Below are 18,391 nucleotides of genomic sequence, written 5' to 3' on the forward strand. Positions count from 1 at the left end.
AAAAACAATCACCCCAATTTATCGGCTAAATAATAGAAAAATGGTTATTACTAGTACTTTTAGTCTTCATGGATACAATACTCTCTACTCACCATAGCTATACTATTGCTTGATAGGTGCGCTTGCCTTTATCGTAATTATAGTTAGTTTAGTGACCATCAGTGTGCATGGGTTCTTCAAATCAAATAGTTGTGTAAACTTCAAATTTGTTAGTGTCACTTCTATCCCTGACGTTATAAACGATGAAGGATGTGCATTGTCATAACTAAATCCTTCACCAACATTAAATGAGGAAAAAGAGAGGTTGGGTTAATATGACCTAGTTGGGAGCTTCGACGTGTGGCTCCAACTTTGGTTAAGGTGGAGAGTTTGCTTAACCACGACCTTACCAATAAGCTTATCAATGGCCGGGTGGTACACGTTCCCTAACTACTGAATATTCCCCTTCTACATAGAACCGCGCTTGGCCTATCTACAAAATCCATTACATATATGCCTTAGAGACTTGGATATTACCGTCCTAGATAATTTCCTCATAGATGGAATAATGAGCTCATTAGTCCTAAATGAGAGCCCATTATGCATGCTCGATTCGCCTATATTTATCCTACCCTCTTAAATCTATCCCGCGAAGCCTATAGATCACTCGAAATATCTTGTGTCAACTCAAACTATCGTTTCTCCTGTTCAAGGTGTTCCCACTTTATAATGTGAAAACAAATTATGGGCACATGGGCCTTAAATAACATATAGTGCTCTTAGTTTGATCCAAGTAGAACGACAAAAATTGCGTTGTCTAAATATGATATCCAAAAAAACTGTAAATATATATATACAATCAATACAATTATATTCATTAGTATGGATAATCACTTACATTGGATGATAATACAAAATTAACATACCTCTTAATTGGCTCGTCCATCGATTTATCATCATATCCAAGTAAGGCTTTTTTTTTTTTTTTACAATAGGTATGATCCAAGTGACCCCTAAATCTATTCAAATATTCAATGCAACGATAATTATAAACATTAGTGATTCAATACATTCTAAGATATTAAATATGACTATATTTTTACCTTAAGCTAAGAAGGAGCTCTCATGGCTAAGAAGGGATGGACACTAACCATGACATCCATATATATTATCATGTTTGCAGAAGTAGACAAAATTTATTCATTTCATCATTTAGTTCTCGAGTCACCCTACAAAGCTCCCTGTACAAATATGCCAATGTTACTAAACTCCATCTAAATGTATCAACTGCATGAAAATACTCTAATAAAGGAAGATACATGCAATGTATCTTGTTGTCAAACAACATTCCTCTTACTATCCAAAGCATCCAGCTTTGGCATATCAATCCATCTCCTCCACAATTGCACGTATTGGAGGGACAATGACAAAAAGGCTTTCCAACTATATACATTTCACCCATTTCTCATCCAATTCCTTCTCCTTCATAGACAACACATGACCCAACAACCGATAACACTCTAATCCTGCGTCGATGCTACTAGCTCCAATTACTACTTACCTATCAGTTTGAAGGTTGGTTATTAAAGTGACATCTTTTAACATTATAGTCGCTTCCCCATATAGAAAATGGAATGTAATCATTTCTTGCCTCCATCCTTCCAATAAGGCGGAAAGTAATTTCGGTATCATTTCAAACATTACTATTGTAGATATTGCATATAGACAACACTCTTCAAGCAATATTGGATACATCATCCAACTATGGGGAGTTTAAACTATGTCGAGTACAAACAACTCAATTTCTTTATTATTCAATATATCGTGAAAAAATAATTTTACTAAATCTTAAAAATATTTTTGCAAATATAACATTTTTTAAAAATTGAGTTGAATTTTTTTTTCATATTGATGACATGATTTGCTAGGTATTATTCTTGAAAACTTGAAGGGACAACTCTTATCTAGAAAAGAAAAAAAAATGTCAAGTTTTTGACAAAGTGAGAGACTTAGAGTTTGATTTTCGATGGGAATAAAAAAGATAAAAGGGGTGAGACATTTATAAGTGAGGACTTCGACATCCATGGATGTCAAAGTCTTGGTATTAAATGAGTTGATTGATCCAATAAATAAATACCATAGTGAAAATTCACTAACTTGAACTTGATATTCATGAATATTGAGATCCTACGCACTATATTTTGTAGTACTTTTAGAAAATAACATTTGAGAATATGTTTTCATAAATAATCAAAATTTTTACTATGGGTGAAAAGGTAAAAAAAACATTAATTTTACAATTATATACCAAATAATATAAATTTAATTCCATCTATTACGTTGATGAAAAGGAAAAAGCATAAAAACTTATTTTGGATTTAAAATTATGTGAATGGGTGAATTAGGGTTAGTTTTGAAGTTTAATCTTAAAACTGTTTTAGAAAATAATTTAAAATTTTAAAGGATTAAATAATTTCTTCGAAATTTAACTGTAACTTAATTAATTTCAGCTGCTGCATTGTCCCATTGGTTTTTAACTATTGCTTGCTGTAATTTATCAAAAAGTTAAATTGTGTTGTAAATTTTTATACTTTGACGAATTTTTAGATTTAGCCTTTATATTTATATATTTAAAATTTTAGAAATTAATTTTTCTATCTTTTAAATTTCAATCTAGTCATTAAAATTATAAGTATTTTCTATTGAATTTACTGACTTAGATTTTGATTAAGATACCATTACCATACATGTCATATGAATGACAGGATATAAACATGATAAGTTGATAAATTTCAACAGAAATTATTAACCACGTTAATAACTGGGAAAAGATTTTTAAAATAAAAAAATTAGGAAGATTGAATTTTAACTTGTAAAGTATATGGATTAAATCTTAAATTTTATATAAAAGAGGGACTAACAACAAATTTTAACCAAAAGAAAAAAGAAATCATTGCTATCTTTAAACAACAGGTGGAAGCACTGAGGAGATGACGTGTAAATTTGAGCAAGCGCAGATATTGGAGAGACGGTGGGTGGTTGATGACTATCCTTAAACCACAATTACACTTTTTGGCATATTATTGACGCTGATGCCTGTTACCTTAACCCTTTTCAATTTTCATTCACAATCTTACACATTTCTTTCACTTTCGCCCTAAATTTCATATTTTATGTATAATTTTATATACCTTATAAAAACGAAAGCTATGTCTTCATTAAATAATTACAACTTTGATAAAGAAATGCATGGGTTTCAACTTTACAATTATTTTAGTATTCAAGTTTGAATTTTTTTTTGTTTTTATATTGTATTTTGAACTTTTTTAAGTTAGTCCCTAAACTTCATAATTATTTTTACATTAAAGCTTGAATTTTTTTGTTCAAGTTAGTCCTTCATGTTTCCTTAAAAGAAAGTTTAACTCCAAAAAAGTTTAGACCCCAATGTGGGAACAATTGCAAGTTTAGGAACTAACTTAGACCCCCCAAAATGTTCAAACCTCAATATGAGAACAATTGTCACGTTCAGGGACTAACTTGAACCAAAAAAAGTTCAAGCCCCAATATAGGAACAATTACCTAATTCAAGTCCCAAAATATGCATTAACCCATTTTTATTTTAATAGACATCAATTTCCTAAAATACACTAAAAAAATTATCTTAATGTTGTTTTGTGATTCATAAAATAATCTTTTTGTGTTCACGACTACCCCTCCCGATAATGTCAATTTTAGAATTCCAGCCTAAATTTTGTTCTTGAGAATGCAATGTAATGCACCCTAAAAATGCATCTAAAAACAAGATAATAAAATATTTATGGGTAAGCTACACCCAAGTTACTAAACTATTAGTAAGTTTACTTTTTTGGTCACTTAACGTTAAAAAAGTTACAAAATAGTCGTTGAACTATTCAAAAATTTTCATTTAAGTCACTGAATTGTTAAAATTGTTGTTATATGACATTCTTTGTTCGCACCGCTGCACCAATCAAAAGCTCTTCTACAGTTCAATTTGTTTTCATAAAACAACTTTAAACATCACAAATCTGCAAACCAAAATCCAAATAACTTTCTTCTCTGATCTCTAACATTGACTGTCATATTCACTTGGATTTAAAGTATGTTCTTCTACTCATTGATGAGTACTGATCTACTAAACTATACTGATCATCAAATCGTCGCTTAGAGCTCACTAATTGGATCATTTTAAAAAAAAAACTTAATAGCTCAGTGACTTAAATAAAATAAAAAACTTTTGAATAGTTCAGTGACCATTTTGTAACTTTCTAAAGTTGAGTGGCTAAAACGGAAACTTGCTAATAATTCAGTGACCTTGGATGGAGTTTACCCAATATTTATAACAATATATATCATCGATCGTTTATTTCACTTGAAGTTGGAGGCACATCAAAACAAAAGGCGACAGAGGAGAAAGAGGTAATTGATTAGGTGATAGCAGGAAGATGCAGGGCCATACTCATGATCAACTAACCCACCAAGCCCATCACTCACACGCAGCGCAACCTCATGTACCACACCCAGCGCCACCGCATGTATCAAATCACCCGCCCCCAGGGCCGCCACCTCCACAGCCTTCATATGTACCAGCGGGTCCTGATCCACCTTCAGTGCCTGCATATGCACCACCAGGTCCTCCTCCTTCTCATCACCACCATGGTCCACCACCACCTTCTGTGCCCGCATATGCACCACCTGGTCCTCTTCCATCACGCCCCCAAGTCCCCCCTCGGCCACCTCAGGAGCAAGGCTGCTGTGTGATAATATAAGTAAGATTTGCAAATGTAGTTGATGTTGACATTAATTAAATAAAGTAGTGTTAATTTTGCTGAGTTATTTAGATAGAATCGGGTTTGTAGTTCATATTTGTATGTATGGTAATGGTAATGGTAGCTTCATCAGGCCCTTCTCCTGTGGCATTTTTATGGTATCTTGGTCTTAATAAAATGAATTTTAATTAGTATGGTATTGCTTCCATTTTTATATTGCTTTATATCGATTCATCCGATTGTATTGTATTGATAACATTTTGATTTTCTTTTTTTCATTTTTGCGTTTTGATTTTCAAACCAATTTCATATATATATATATATATATATATATATATATCATTTTTATGTTGTTTTACATCAACTCGAAATATACCTTCTTTTTGGTATGATAGCAAAACAAGAAGACAAAAACAAAAACATAATTATTGAGAACCTAACCTATGTATGTAGGGCCAACTATAGGATGCATATGTTTGTGATGCCATTTTGGCCACTTGTTCCACTCAATATACACGTTAACGAGTGTGGAGCGGATGTTTTTTGTAGTTTATGAAAGTTTTAATTTTGAGTTCTTATGTTTTCTAAATTTTAAAAGTTTAGATAATGTTAAATTTATTAAATTAAATTATGTTATTTCTAAAATTTAATGGGACAAACATATTATTATATGTATAATATTATGTGAGCTTGTTATTTTCATATACTATTCACTAGAAAACTAGTTAACGGATTAATAATTGTCATTTATATCAATACTGAAATTTCAAAAGTCGAAAAGTATACGGACTTAAAATAATCCAATGGAAGAATATGAGCACACCCATAATTTTATGTGGAGTACAAAACTAGTAATTGAATTTCACCAAAATGAACTTAACTAATACTATTCCGGTTATGACTAAAATTTCAAACTTTAAAAAGTACAAAATTAAAATTGATCAAATTAAAATACAAAGACTAAATTTAAAAACCTCACAAAATATAAGGATTAATAGCAGATCCTCGTTTAGAGGTTGAAGCTCCACGGCACTACGATTGAATAAGTTGCGTAGGTGTAGGAAAATATGACATTATTTCTACATGGAATTCCATGTAGTCCAAAGAACACAAATTTAGAATGGTCATCCTTGAGAGCATTCTTAATAACCTCCCTCCTCAACCATTGTTGTGTCTATTGCACATTGTGACTGTGTTGCTAGCTGTTGTGGAAATCTAAATGGTGAGTGCACTCCAAATTTAGCATCATAATTAAGCTAACTTGCAAACAATTCTATTAGAAAAGCCCTTGGATAATATTAACTCATTAGTCATTATAGCCCATACTTCACCTTCTTATTGACTTATTCCAATAGCCCAGTGTACAAGTGAGGATGCTCCTAATGTAGACCCTGTAAATCTTCAACTCCAAATATATACAATCAAAGTTCAAAACAAAAACCATACAAATTTATATAAAAAAGAATTTGATATAAAAATTGAATGTGATTTTAGTTGAAATAGTAAATTTGAGTTATTGAAAAATTTGATTTCATGGGTTTGAATTTCATGATTGTCATCATATATATGTATTTTTTTAGATTCATCGGCATATATAAATACCATCAAAATAATATTTATTCATTTGTAAAAGAATGGGGTTTTGGTCATTTTACACATTAGCGTGTGTTTATTTATTTATTTCTCAATGTATTTACCGGATCGAGCCCAATAACTAATCGTCTGCATTCTGTAGGCTCATTAAAGGGTAGTTGCTGGCCACGAGTTTTAATCTCACAAGTGGAATTAAAATATTTTGATTCAATTCTACCATTAATCATTGTATTTTGTAAAAGTTGTGCATTTAATTCCTATACTTTAATTTGATAAACTTTAATCCTTATATTTTTCAAAATTTAAAATTATGAAACAAGATTTATTAAATTTGTTAAGTCGTGACTTTGGTTTCAAATTTTAGAGAAATTATGACTTTCTTTTTAATAGGGAAAATTACACAGATAGTCACCTAACTATCAAAATTTTTTATTTTTGGCACTCAAAATAAAAAGTTTGTAATTTAAACACCCACGTTACATAGTTCGGTCATTTTGGTCATTCTCGTTAAAGTCACAAATGACAAACTGACGTGACAGTTAAAAACCCAGTATAATAACAAATTTAGCCTTTAACGTTTACGTACTAGATCGATTTAGTCATAATTTTAACAAATTAACTCTCAAAATTTACAAATTTTCTCAATTTGATCCTAATTCTAAAAAATTCGAAGAAATATATAAAAATACATGAATAATTTAAATATATATAATAATAAATTTAAAATATATATTAAAAATAAAAAATGCCTCTTCCTCTCCCTTCTTTTTAACTGCCACATCAATTGTGGTTTGTGATTTTAATAGAAATGACCAAAATGATCGAACTATATAACGTGGGTGCTTATATTGCAAACTTTTTTATTTTGTCCGCCTAAAATGAAAATATTTAATAGTTGGGTGACTATCTGTATAGTTGAACCAATTATTTGGATTATCCAAATAATGTAAATGTGGAGGCCCATTTTGATAAGCTGACCCAAACTCATCATTACGAAAGCGGATCTATTAGTTAGCTTAGGGTTTTCTCACAGCCAGCAAATCTCTTTCATTTGCCCGCACTAGCAGCAGCAGCGCCACACTCTTCACAGTGCTGATCAACCATGGCGGAGCAGGTGCACCCGCCTATCTACTCTCTCTCCCTTTGTCACTCTTTTATCTTCTTTGCTTCTCATTTTTTTTTCTTTTGATTGCAGACCGAGAAGGCATTTCTAAAGCAACCCAAAGTGTTTTTAAGGTGATCTTAATACTAAACCATGAAAAATCTCTCGCCTTTATAATTTTTTCGGATTTGGGTTTTTTGGAGTTTAGGTGGGTTTTTAATGATATTGTTTCTACTTCAGCTCCAAGAAATCTGGGAAAGGGAAGAGACCAGGAAAGGGAGGAAACCGCTTCTGGAAGAGCATTGGTTTGGGCTTCAAAACCCCTCGTGAAGCCACTGAAGGTAGGTTTGTATTTGTTCTTTTAAAATGTGTTTTGGGCGGTATGGATGGTCAATTTATGCAAAATCTATTTAAGCTTTGAATGTTCTACCTAGAAACTAGTATCATGTTTATTTATAATTCCTTTATTTATATTATGCATATATGTTTCAGTGTTCTTTATGGGAAATAAAGATGATTTAATTGATTAACACCTAGAGAAGGACTATGTAGAATGTATTTCTGTGCATTGAGAGTTCAGTCAAATAATGTTTTTGCATATTTGATTTCTAAAGGAATCTACATCGACAAGAAATGCCCATTCACCGGCACTGTTTCCATCAGGGGTCGCATTTTAGCCGGTACTTGCCATAGTGCCAAGATGATAAGGACAATCATTGTTCGACGGAATTACCTTCATTATATCAAGAAATACCAAAGGCATGATCCGGCTTCATTCTGCTCTACTTTTCCATAAAGTTTCTTATGATTTTTATTGTTGGAAGAAACTTATTTTTCCTTTTTCAGGTACGAGAAGAGACATTCAAATATCCCTGCACATATTTCTCCATGCTTCCGTGTGAAGGAAGGAGATCATGTCATTATCGGGCAATGCAGGTTAAACCCCTAAACCGAATGACTTTATATGTCTAGTGGCTATGAATCTAATTGTTTTTACAGCTAGTTTGTAGGTGATTTTGGTTGTTTGTAATTTGCGTGTATTTTCTAATTTCAGGCCGTTGTCAAAGACTGTGAGGTTCAATGTTTTGAAAGTGATTCCTGCTGGATCTTCTGGTGGAGGGAAGAAAGCTTTCACTGGAATGTGAGGTGTAAGTGTTTTCAATCAGGAGAAGACATTAAAATCCCTGAACTGCCTCTAGATATGAAGAACCTGGGACTATTAGATGTTTTTATGTTTTTGTTTTTCCTTTCCTATTACTTGTTATGTTTGGATTTGTCTAGTTATGACAACTGGAATTTTGAAGGTATCCCCTATTCTTGTATGATCCTGTTCTCTGAAGAATCACTCTGATCACTTACTTAGATTATGTATGAAATTTCTGGTGTTCTCTATTCACAAATGAAGACATTCTGTAAATTGGCGAGGGGCATCCATTGTGCAAATGTGTGGTGAAAGTATCACAAAACCCCCTGTACTATACTTTGGATTGCATGTTAGCCCTTCTACTAAAAAATGGGCAAATTAGCCTCGTTGATGAGTGAGCAAAACAGCAGTGTTTATATATAAGGTATAATAATAAATTTAGCTCCCAATCTTTACATATTTATTCAATTTGGTCTTACTTTTTTTTATTGAAAGTAGCTTAGAAAATTTTGAAACTAATAAGGCTAAAGGTAAAAAGGCTATTTTTTTAAAACTGGACCGGTCAAATTGTTTTTTTTTTAAAAACCACCCGTTTCGTTTAAAAAATTATTAAAAATTTTAAAATTTAAAATGTTGAAAAAGAAAAAATGATCCAACCCGTTCAATTGTCTATTCAATTGGTTTGTTCAATTGTCTATTCAATTGGTTTTTAGCTACTTCAGTTGATTTTCTAGTCAGGTTAATTGGTTTCTGTTGGTTTCTTGTTTAATCGATTCAAAGCTTTTTTTCAGATTGGTCCCCCAGACTTGTTCTCTGTCCAATCAGTTTAATTGGCTGGTTTGATATGATTTAAACAATATTACAAAAAAAGCTTTAGTAATAAATTTTAAAAAATTAATTAAACCGTTTTAAATTTTTTTAAAGAAAATTATAAAAACAAAGTTATAAAAATTTTAAAATTATAAATTTTTATTAAAAAATAACAATACTAACATTGGTAGGTATGATGAGTGAGGGGAATATGTTGATGGTGCTACCCAAAAGGAGGAGGCCACTATGGATGGGAGCTAAAGACTGTTAGTTTTGCTATTAGGTGGTGCACTTAGCTTGGTGTCGACGTCGAATCTGACTTTAGGCAGGGCGAAGTAAGAAAATTATTTTAAGGGATTAAATTTAAATTTAAATTAAATTTTTATCATTTTCAGGAAGGTTAAAGTGTAATTTTATCTTTATTAATTTAAAATTTTAAAAATTATAAAATAAATAAATAAAAATTCAATTTAGAGGACTCGAAATTTTGCTAACCCCTAACTACGCCCCTTGACTTTAGGTATTAATAAAAAAATGTTAGCTTGCAAATATAAAATACAAACCTACATTTAAAAGTTTAAGCACCATGAAATTCACATTTCTTTTATAAATAAACCACCGTGGAGTCTCCCTTTTTAAGTACCTAACCTTCGCTTATTGAAAATCTTTTAAAAGGAAAAAGAAAAAATAGGTACCTAACCTTCAGGGATTGGAAAATTACAGATTATGTCCACTCTCTTCCCCTCTACACTTTTACTGTTTTTCTTTTAAGATAGTATTAAAAATGAAGGAGAATTAAAGGTTTTTTATACTGTATTTACCTATGATTCCTTTTCAATTTTTAAATTAGAGAAAAAACGCGTTTAAAAACATTCAAATTCATGTCCTCTCGATTCCTATAATAACAACGACACCAATTAAGTTAAGACTCAATCATTTGAAAAATTAAAATTATATCACCGAAAAAGGAAAAAGAAATTCTATACATAAATTGAAAGGATAATGAATTCCAAGTGTTTGAAGTTTTTATTGGAAATTGATAATATGGGTTAACTGAACGCTAATTTAGTTATGAAATTACTAAAATACATTTTCATATACAAATTAAGTTATACTTTTATGAGGGTATTTTTGTTATTTTGTATAAAAATCAATAAAATTTTGATCATAATGAGATTTAAACTTAGAACAACAGGTATAATAAACAATTAGCTTAACCATTACAACTAAGCATCAATTAATTTTTATTAAATATATTTGTTCATCCACATCATTGGTTTGCCGTAAATCCAATATATATGGATGAGATTGTTTAATAAGTAATATACAATTAAGGGATAAATTTCAAATTTGCACATAAATTTTGATCCATCATATAATGTGATGGACGAACTTTTGTTTGGCACAATTATGCTCATTCAAAGCTTAGTTTTGATCTAATTAAAATCTAAAACTTTAATTTTAATTCAACTGTACATGTTTTGAAAAAAATCTAAAAATTTTCTACTGGTAAGCATAATTTTTGTATAATGCAATAAGAAATTATAAAATAGTACATCGGTAAAAATATTAATAGCTTACAAAAATTGAATCAAAATTAGATGTTTAAATATTTAAATACTAATATAAAATTTATTTTCACAATTAACACATGTTTTATTAAGATTCATTGATTATATCCTTGTTGATATAAAGTATAATAAATATTTGAAATAGAGAAGAAAAAGAAAACCTAACCCCCATACCAACCAAACACAAGTAATTTTCAGCCACACTTTGGAATTGTTACTTTGTCAACATTATAATAACTGATTGATTATTATGTTTTGAGTACAGTAGTAAAATATTTTATATATTTTTTAAATATAAATTTAAATTGAAAGCGCTGCGTAGTCATCAACATCAATGGTGGGAACTGAATTCGCACCTGTTCAATAATTATAGGCAATATAATAAGAAATATGTTATTAATGAGGGGAGGGGCTCCTGGAACCAAATGCAATATATTGTAAAGAAATTCGCAGCGGATTGTTTCTCTCTCTTAGTTTTCTTGGTTAACCTGGATACGTCTAACAACTTGCTCAGAAGCTGAAACAGGAAAACTACAAAACCAAAAAAGCTCACTCAGAATTTACCCTTTCTTTTGCTTATCAACCATCATGCGTATTAAAGATAAAGAGCAGGTCACCCCAGAAATAGACGACCTTGATGACAACTACTACACCAAAACGTCTTGCTCTTTGCTTTCTTGGGGTGATTTCTTGTGTACACAGATGGAGAATTGGTCTCTTAAACACTCTCCTCTACATGTAGACGTCTTCAGTGGCAGCAATAGAGTTAATATCCTAACTTCCATTTCTTGTAATCATTTGAAAAAGGAATAGTTGCTTTTGATGACAATTTCTTTTTTATAATTCTGTTTTTGGTGCTTTTTTTTTCTGAAGTTGAGAAATTTGTTGATTGAATTGTGTTTGTGTTCTTGGTTTCTCAAAAGAATGTTGCTTTGATGACAATTTCTTATTATTCTATTCTGGGTTCTGGTTCTTTCTGCTTTTAAGTTGAGAATTTTGTTGCTATTATTGTAATTGTGTTATAGCCAATTTCAATTGTTTGTGATATGGACCTTGGAGAATTACATCCCAAAAGCAAGCTCTTGGACCGGAAGAAGCTAGGTGCATATAAACCCCACTAACCCATACTCTCTATATGGAAATCAAGCCTCATACCTTGCAGTTAGGCACATAATAATCCATCATGCTCCACAAGCCCTGTATGGCTTATTTTGCATTAACTTATCCGAGCCTTGGGGCGAAAACTGCAATGCTAACATCACCAGCTGTGCTACATGATTGTCCCCAAAAAGTAGTTATTAGGGTGGAAGAGATAAACCCCACAAAGATGACCTATTGCAAGTAGGCGTATAACATTTTCTTCCGTGTATATATGTACTTCGATCATCACTCATTAGTCATAATTTCATTTTTGATGGATTATCAAAGTTCCATCAGCTACTTATATTCAGTTTTGTGTCAGATTCATCAATCATGTATTCCTAGTTGCAAATTTTGTTATATTCAATTTTGATCAGAAGTGGGTCTGATAATGTTAGGACAAAGAGGAAGTGACTTCTTTTGACACTCTAACCTATAAAATCATATAAGGTATGTTGTTTGTGTTTGGTTATGGTACCAATTCAACACACATGTAAATTAGATTTCTTGTTCTTCCTTTTATTAAAGGACTATTAATATTGATTTTATATGGCCAAAGATCTCTTTAGGGTGAAAAAAATTCTTATTGGTTGTAGATACAAGGATGTAGCTAGATGTTGCATGAAGGGTACGCCCTTGCCAGCTTATGATCTGCCTTTGTTCCTAAAATTTTCGAATATTGAACATATACACACTGATATTTACTTTGTTGAAGTATGTTCAGAATTCAGCTTTATATTCTTTGGTCAATGGAATTGGTGAGCATGCTATTACACTATTATTATATGTTTACGGCTTCTTTATCTTTTAACCTCAATCCGTGGTGCCTCCTGCTGGTGCAATCATTTTCAGAATTGTGTGCAAAGCAGTTATAATTTCTATTGTGCTATCAAATTTTGTAGAATCAACATATTCATATCTTATGCAGTTGTATCCAGACAGGACTAAGTTCATTTATACATTATAGCTCTCTCTTCCTTGACAATGCTTCTTCATGTTTCTTTTATGGTATTTTTTTTTTGATAGTCTCCTTATTTGTATTTCGTTCAGCTGGAAAGTATTTCTGAGGACTCAGTTACCACAGAAAGACAAACTGACCTGTTAACAAATTTTATCCCCACTCTTCGGTCAGGTGAGTGGTCTGACATTGGGGGTCGTCCCTATATGGAGGATACTCATATATGCATTGCAGACTTGGCTAAGAATTTTGGTTGTGATTTAGTGAGTGAAGAAGCTATTTCCTTCTACGGTGTAAGTTCATAAACTATCCCTTTTTCTTCTATATATTGGCATGTTGAACTTTCCAATATCCCTGCCTCTAATACTATTTTCTTCTTATGTATTTGTGGTTATTTTAGAATACGGAGATAAATTAAACGTTCTTGTTCAACTCTTTGATCTAGGAATAAACGTGAGTTACTTTCACGCAACTGATGTAATTGGAAAGACAAATGTGCTTTTGTCATCTCTAACAAATGACTCAAACTTGAAAGTTACTGCAGCTTCTGTTCTTAACATTAGCTGTCTTAAAAGTTGCATTTGAATGAATCTGAAAATGATATAATCCTAAATTTAGTGTTCCTGAACACAATTATAACATCTTTTCTTAGCATATAAACTTAGCATGAATCAAGTCAATGATCAGTTTAATCTTTTCAGCTTTGGAGCCATCAAACACTGGTGGTATTGTCTTCTTTATGGGTTATGTTCTTAGTTTAGCTGTATAGTCTACACAAAGCATGGATGTACAGAAGTGATGCATGATGAATTTGATGCAGAATTGTTAAAAGGGAAAAAAGAAGAAGATACAAGGCAGTATTTAACACTCTTGTTGGAGACCTTCTTTACTTATTTTCTATTTAAAAATGACCTCTAACTGAATAGCTATCTGTTAGATTAGAACTCATTCTTGCAGCCAAAACTAATGCACGGGAATCACACTAAATATACCATAAGAGAGAAATAGGCTCCCAGGAATTACATAAGCATTCTCTTTATTGACATAAAAGGAGCAGGTTTTTGATGGGCACGGAGGAAAGGATGCATCTCATTTTGTCCGTGATCATTTGCCTAGAGTTATTGTTGAGGATGTTGATTTTCCCTTGGAAATTGAGAAAGCGGTCACCAGGTCATTCATGGAGACTGATGCTGCATTTGCGAAGTCATGCTCTCTCGAGTCATCACTGGCTTCTGGCACTACTGTTCTCACTGCAATGATATTTGGGAGGTAAGCACTTCCAAAGCTTTTTTGGCTGGAGAAAACAGCTATAAAATGAAGATAGACATTGAGACAGGTTACATTAGAAAATCTGATGCATTTGAATTTGGCGAAGTGAATGAAGTTGAGATTTCTAGTGTGTATAATCTGGACACTTTCTAATTTGTTTCTACTATATGTTAGAATAAATTTTATGGTTTTTGCTTTGCTTGAAAGGAATATCTTACCTTTTACAGGTCTTTACTTGTGGCAAATGCTGGGGATTCTAGGGCGGTACTGTCATGGCATGGAAGAGCTGTAGAGATGTCAAAGGATCATAGGCCCTGTTGCATGAAAGAGAGAAGGCGGATCGAGGCTCTGGGTGGATTCGTTGATGATGGTTATCTGAATGGTCAACTAGGGGTCACCCGAGCATTAGGCGATTGGCACATTGAAGGTATGAAGGAAACCGGTGAGAGAATTGGCCCCCTAAGTGCTGAACCAGAACTCAAAATGATAACACTGACTAAGGAAGATGAGTTTTTGATCATCGGTAGTGATGGAATATGGGATGTTTTTACCAGCCAAAATGCCATAGATTTCACAAGGCGGCGGCTCCAGGAGCACAATGATGTCAAATTATGTTGCAAAGAAATAGTTGAAGAAGCAATAAAAAGAGGAGCAACAGACAATTTGACCGTTGTTGTGGTGTGTTTTCACTTGGAGCCACCTCAACCTTCTGTCAGACAAAGGGGAAGAGTCAGGAGAAGCATTTCTGCTGAGGGGCTTCAGAGTCTTAAATGCCTCTTAGAAGGATAGAACTCTATTACATTTGTTTACACTCAATACATGGTTGGTACACAAAGGAGACAACTAGTTAATGATGAACATTCACCAATAGAACAAAAGAAAACTTGAAAGAATCAAATCATGGAATTAGGGTTCAGAATTTGGTAGATTTTCTTTCCTGATCATTCTTATTGGCTTCAAATGAAGCTTTGGATAATTTGATGAACAGAATCGATTTGTCTGCTAGGCAGACTATAAACAGAAATAAATCTGTTATTGTACTATTTTCTAAAGAAGATATATTCTTTGCAAACATTTGTCATCTTCTTGATTGTGCTAGCATTGAACTTTTGACAGTTTAATTGCCATCCTTTTGGGTATCCTTGTTTCTTACCAAAGAAGTTGATAGTCTTACCTGTTTGAGCTAAAGATGGCTCCTGAATGGATCTTCCTGTAGCTTGTTGGGTATATCTGGGGTGCAAGTAATAATTTTGGACCTATTTGTGTTGTTCTGCATACAATACTAATACAGAATGTATATACACACATGTATATAACAATACAACACAATTAATGAAGTAACATAAAATATGTCAAAATGTTATATAATATTTTAAATATGTTAACAACTTGAAAAAATAATTCAAACCTTATAAGAATACATAAATTACAAGTAGTCAGTGTAACTTGTAATCCAACTCCATACTACCATAACGGATTTGATAGACATGACAGTTTTATACGCACGTTTGCATTAACACACACAGCAACGTATCACAAGACTGCAAATAGAATTCTCTTTGTGCAAAAACGTAGAGATGAATGGTTCCATTGTTAATCTTCTTTACCAGGACAGAAGACGCCAAAATCTCATTGAAGATTTAAGAACACGGCTTACAACATTTCAAAGAGAACAAACTTTGATCTAATATAGGTAAAATGAGGAATGAACTGATACAAAAATTATGGTACATGTATATATGAACTGAAGATTTTCAGTGTATAAAAGAATGAAATACAATTGAGATTGAGGTACAATGAAAAAAAACTTCAACAACATATTCTGTATGCCTGTATCCTAATAAGATGCTTTCTAAACAGTCAGAGGCCTAGAGAAACTGCATCAACTTGCAGTCACACTACTACCAAGCTCTTTCCCCTCACTTACCATCCTTCCAATCTCGGTTTTTGCAACACGAACCAAGAATATACTAGCAAAGAATATAGCAAAAATTAGCATAAGAAATACACTATTCCAACCCCTAGTGGATATATACCCAGCCAAAAGGGGCCCAAGAGCTGCTCCCACAGAGCCAGTGCCATCTATGATTGCTGTCACTGTAGCTAATGCACGGGAGTTTCCTTTAATCAAGTCCTGGGTACCAAGATCAGCAGCAACAGCTGTTGTAATTAGTGAATAAGGCCCATTCACTAGCAACCCAGAGAGAAACATCAATCCTATATTGGTAACCATAGAGACACTTCCATAAATCCGGTACAAAATGAGTGCAGGAATTGATAGTAATAAGAAAGTAACCGAAGTAACTGCACGAGCATCAATGACATCCGAAATGAAACCTGCTAGCACCCCACCTAAGACTCCTCCAATATCGAATATTGTAGAGAGGATCCCAGCAGTTTTATGGGACAAATGCACTCCTGCAACGGCTACAATGCCAACACAAATTTGCAAGAATAAATAAACATCCACCGTTTTAGCTAATCAAAGAGCAGTAACAGATTCAAAGCATCTAAAACATGCTCAGGCCCTACAGCATATAACTTCGTAGATAACCATCTGAGATCGGGCTAATGTCGCCACACTTAAAATATATGAAATGCTTAACTTAAAATTAGCACCAACAATTATTGCCATGGCCATATTATTGAAATGCATTTCTGGAGAAATTTCCTTTGGATACACTAAAACAACTCAAGTTAACTCTTGAAATAATAATCGCACCAAGTGATAACAAGTACCTGTGTGTCTTATGTAGAAGGGCAACCAATACAAAAATGTATAAGCCACCAACTTGGAGAAGAAGAGGCAGAAAGAAAATGGTGCCACACCTGGCAACCTCCATGCCTCCAAGAATCCAATGGCAGCCAGGGAATCAGAATCCTTGTTCTCGAGCAACCCTGCTTCCTCTGATTCCACTTTTTCTAAATTCGCCACATTTTCTTCCCCCACACACATCTCAATCTCTTTTCCAGACGACATCATTTCAAACCCCAAATCATCAGGGCTCACCACTAAGAAACAAAAAACCAAAATCCCAACTACAATAATCAAAATCCCGGGCACCAAAAAAGACCAACCCCAACCAAACTCCAAAACCCCAGAAGCCACAACAGACCCAATAATATTCCCAACAGATGTATGTGAAGTCCAAACCCCCATAATCAACCCTCTCTTCTCCTTCCCAAACCAATTCCCTACAACAGAAACCACACAAGGCCACCCTATAGATTGAAAAACCCCACAAATAACTTGAACTCCAATAAAATAACCCAACAAATGAACATCAAACCAATAGCCAAACCCAAAAATTATCGTCAAAATGCCACTACCCATCATTCCAAACACAAGAAAAAGCCTTAAATCAATCCTATCACCTACATGTCCAGCAAAATACATCCCTATAGCATATGATGTTAAAAATGCAAGATCAAGCTCACCCAGCCGATGGGTTCCTTCGGGGCCGTTGAACGGGGCCCATCCGGTGTTGTTAGAGGTAGAATCTGTTTGAACAGTGGGTCCTAAGACGCTTTTCACAATGCTGGGGGGTTTCCGGGAAGCATGGAAAGAGGCGTAGGCTAAGAAAGTGAGAATCAAGACGAAGATTTGGTGGAAGAAAAGGGTTGTGTGGGGAGGTTTTAGGGAAGGGAAAAGGGTGAATCCAGGAGCTAGGCTTGGAGTGTTAGATCGCATTATGAAAGGAAAAAGATTTCGAATTTTCGATCTTCGAAATCTGAAATTCTTTTAACAAAACAATCTTTCATGCGATGTGGGAATGGAATTAGAGGATAGAGCTAAAGAGAAAAAGGAGAAGAGAGTTTGGTTAGAGATGAAGAAACATGGGATTTTAGGACAACAAATTAGATATCCAATGGAGTCTTTGAACTACCTCAAGGCTGAAACTGCCAAAGCTGTTAGCCATCTCAACATTTCATTTCCCATTGTTCTGAATTTTAGGTTGACTTTTGGATTGATCCCTGAATTTTTTTTTAAATCACCTAGTTTAGTACCTCTGTATTAATATTAATATTGACATGTCA

General features: G+C 33.2%; 3 protein-coding genes across 4 annotated transcripts; 2 read left to right on the top strand and 1 right to left on the bottom strand.

Annotated features, from left to right (window-relative positions):
- Window positions 1-7,324: 7,324 nt before the first annotated feature.
- Window positions 7,325-8,861, top strand: LOC105774200 (40S ribosomal protein S11). The gene is made up of 6 exons (XM_012596599.2): window positions 7,325-7,473; window positions 7,555-7,595; window positions 7,702-7,802; window positions 8,076-8,220; window positions 8,308-8,397; window positions 8,516-8,861. Exons 1-6 carry the CDS (start codon window positions 7,462-7,464, stop codon window positions 8,604-8,606), a joined length of 480 nt encoding a protein of 159 aa, XP_012452053.1. The 5' UTR covers window positions 7,325-7,461; the 3' UTR covers window positions 8,607-8,861.
- Window positions 8,862-11,366: 2,505 nt separating this feature from the next.
- LOC105773051 (probable protein phosphatase 2C 27) lies at window positions 11,367-15,427 on the top strand. Of its 2 annotated transcripts, none has more exons than XM_052632223.1 (4): window positions 11,367-11,751; window positions 13,177-13,377; window positions 14,136-14,353; window positions 14,581-15,427. In XM_052632223.1, exons 1-4 carry the CDS (start codon window positions 11,575-11,577, stop codon window positions 15,140-15,142), a joined length of 1,158 nt encoding a protein of 385 aa, XP_052488183.1. In that variant the 5' UTR covers window positions 11,367-11,574; the 3' UTR covers window positions 15,143-15,427. The 2 variants fall into 2 exon arrangements, with proteins under 2 accessions (XP_052488183.1, XP_012450113.1); XM_012594659.2 differs by having other exon boundaries at window positions 11,368-11,751; window positions 14,142-14,353.
- Window positions 15,428-16,014: 587 nt separating this feature from the next.
- LOC105773050 (putative glycerol-3-phosphate transporter 5) lies at window positions 16,015-18,346 on the bottom strand. Its single transcript, XM_012594658.2, has 2 exons — window positions 17,093-18,346; window positions 16,015-16,780 (listed from the first exon to the last, which is right to left on the bottom strand). Exons 1-2 carry the CDS (start codon window positions 18,042-18,044, stop codon window positions 16,236-16,238), a joined length of 1,497 nt encoding a protein of 498 aa, XP_012450112.1. The 5' UTR covers window positions 18,045-18,346; the 3' UTR covers window positions 16,015-16,235.
- Between the last annotated feature and the right edge of the window lie 45 nt (window positions 18,347-18,391).

This window comes from Gossypium raimondii, chromosome 6 (genome assembly GCF_025698545.1).
Source record: "Gossypium raimondii isolate GPD5lz chromosome 6, ASM2569854v1, whole genome shotgun sequence".
In the NCBI taxonomy this organism is placed as follows: domain Eukaryota; kingdom Viridiplantae; phylum Streptophyta; class Magnoliopsida; order Malvales; family Malvaceae; genus Gossypium; species Gossypium raimondii.

What these genes read in the sequence shown, in the direction of transcription:
- LOC105774200 (XM_012596599.2), top strand. An exon ending in CAACCCAAAGTGTTTTTAAG is followed by an intron (nt 7,596 to 7,701) that starts GTGATCTTAATA and finishes TTTCTACTTCAG; the next exon opens with CTCCAAGAAATCTGGGAAAG. An exon ending in CCCTCGTGAAGCCACTGAAG is followed by an intron (nt 7,803 to 8,075) that starts GTAGGTTTGTAT and finishes TGATTTCTAAAG; the next exon opens with GAATCTACATCGACAAGAAA.
- LOC105773050 (XM_012594658.2), bottom strand. Translation starts at nt 18,044, where the DNA reads ATGCGATCTAACACTCCAAGCCTAGCTCCTGGATTCACCCTTTTCCCT. An exon ending in CTTCTACATAAGACACACAG is followed by an intron (nt 16,781 to 17,092) that starts GTACTTGTTATC and finishes TTGGCATTGTAG; the next exon opens with CCGTTGCAGGAGTGCATTTG.
- LOC105773051 (XM_052632223.1), top strand. Translation starts at nt 11,575, where the DNA reads ATGCGTATTAAAGATAAAGAGCAGGTCACCCCAGAAATAGACGACCTT. An exon ending in AAGCTATTTCCTTCTACGGT is followed by an intron (nt 13,378 to 14,135) that starts GTAAGTTCATAA and finishes TTGACATAAAAG; the next exon opens with GAGCAGGTTTTTGATGGGCA. An exon ending in ACTGCAATGATATTTGGGAG is followed by an intron (nt 14,354 to 14,580) that starts GTAAGCACTTCC and finishes TACCTTTTACAG; the next exon opens with GTCTTTACTTGTGGCAAATG.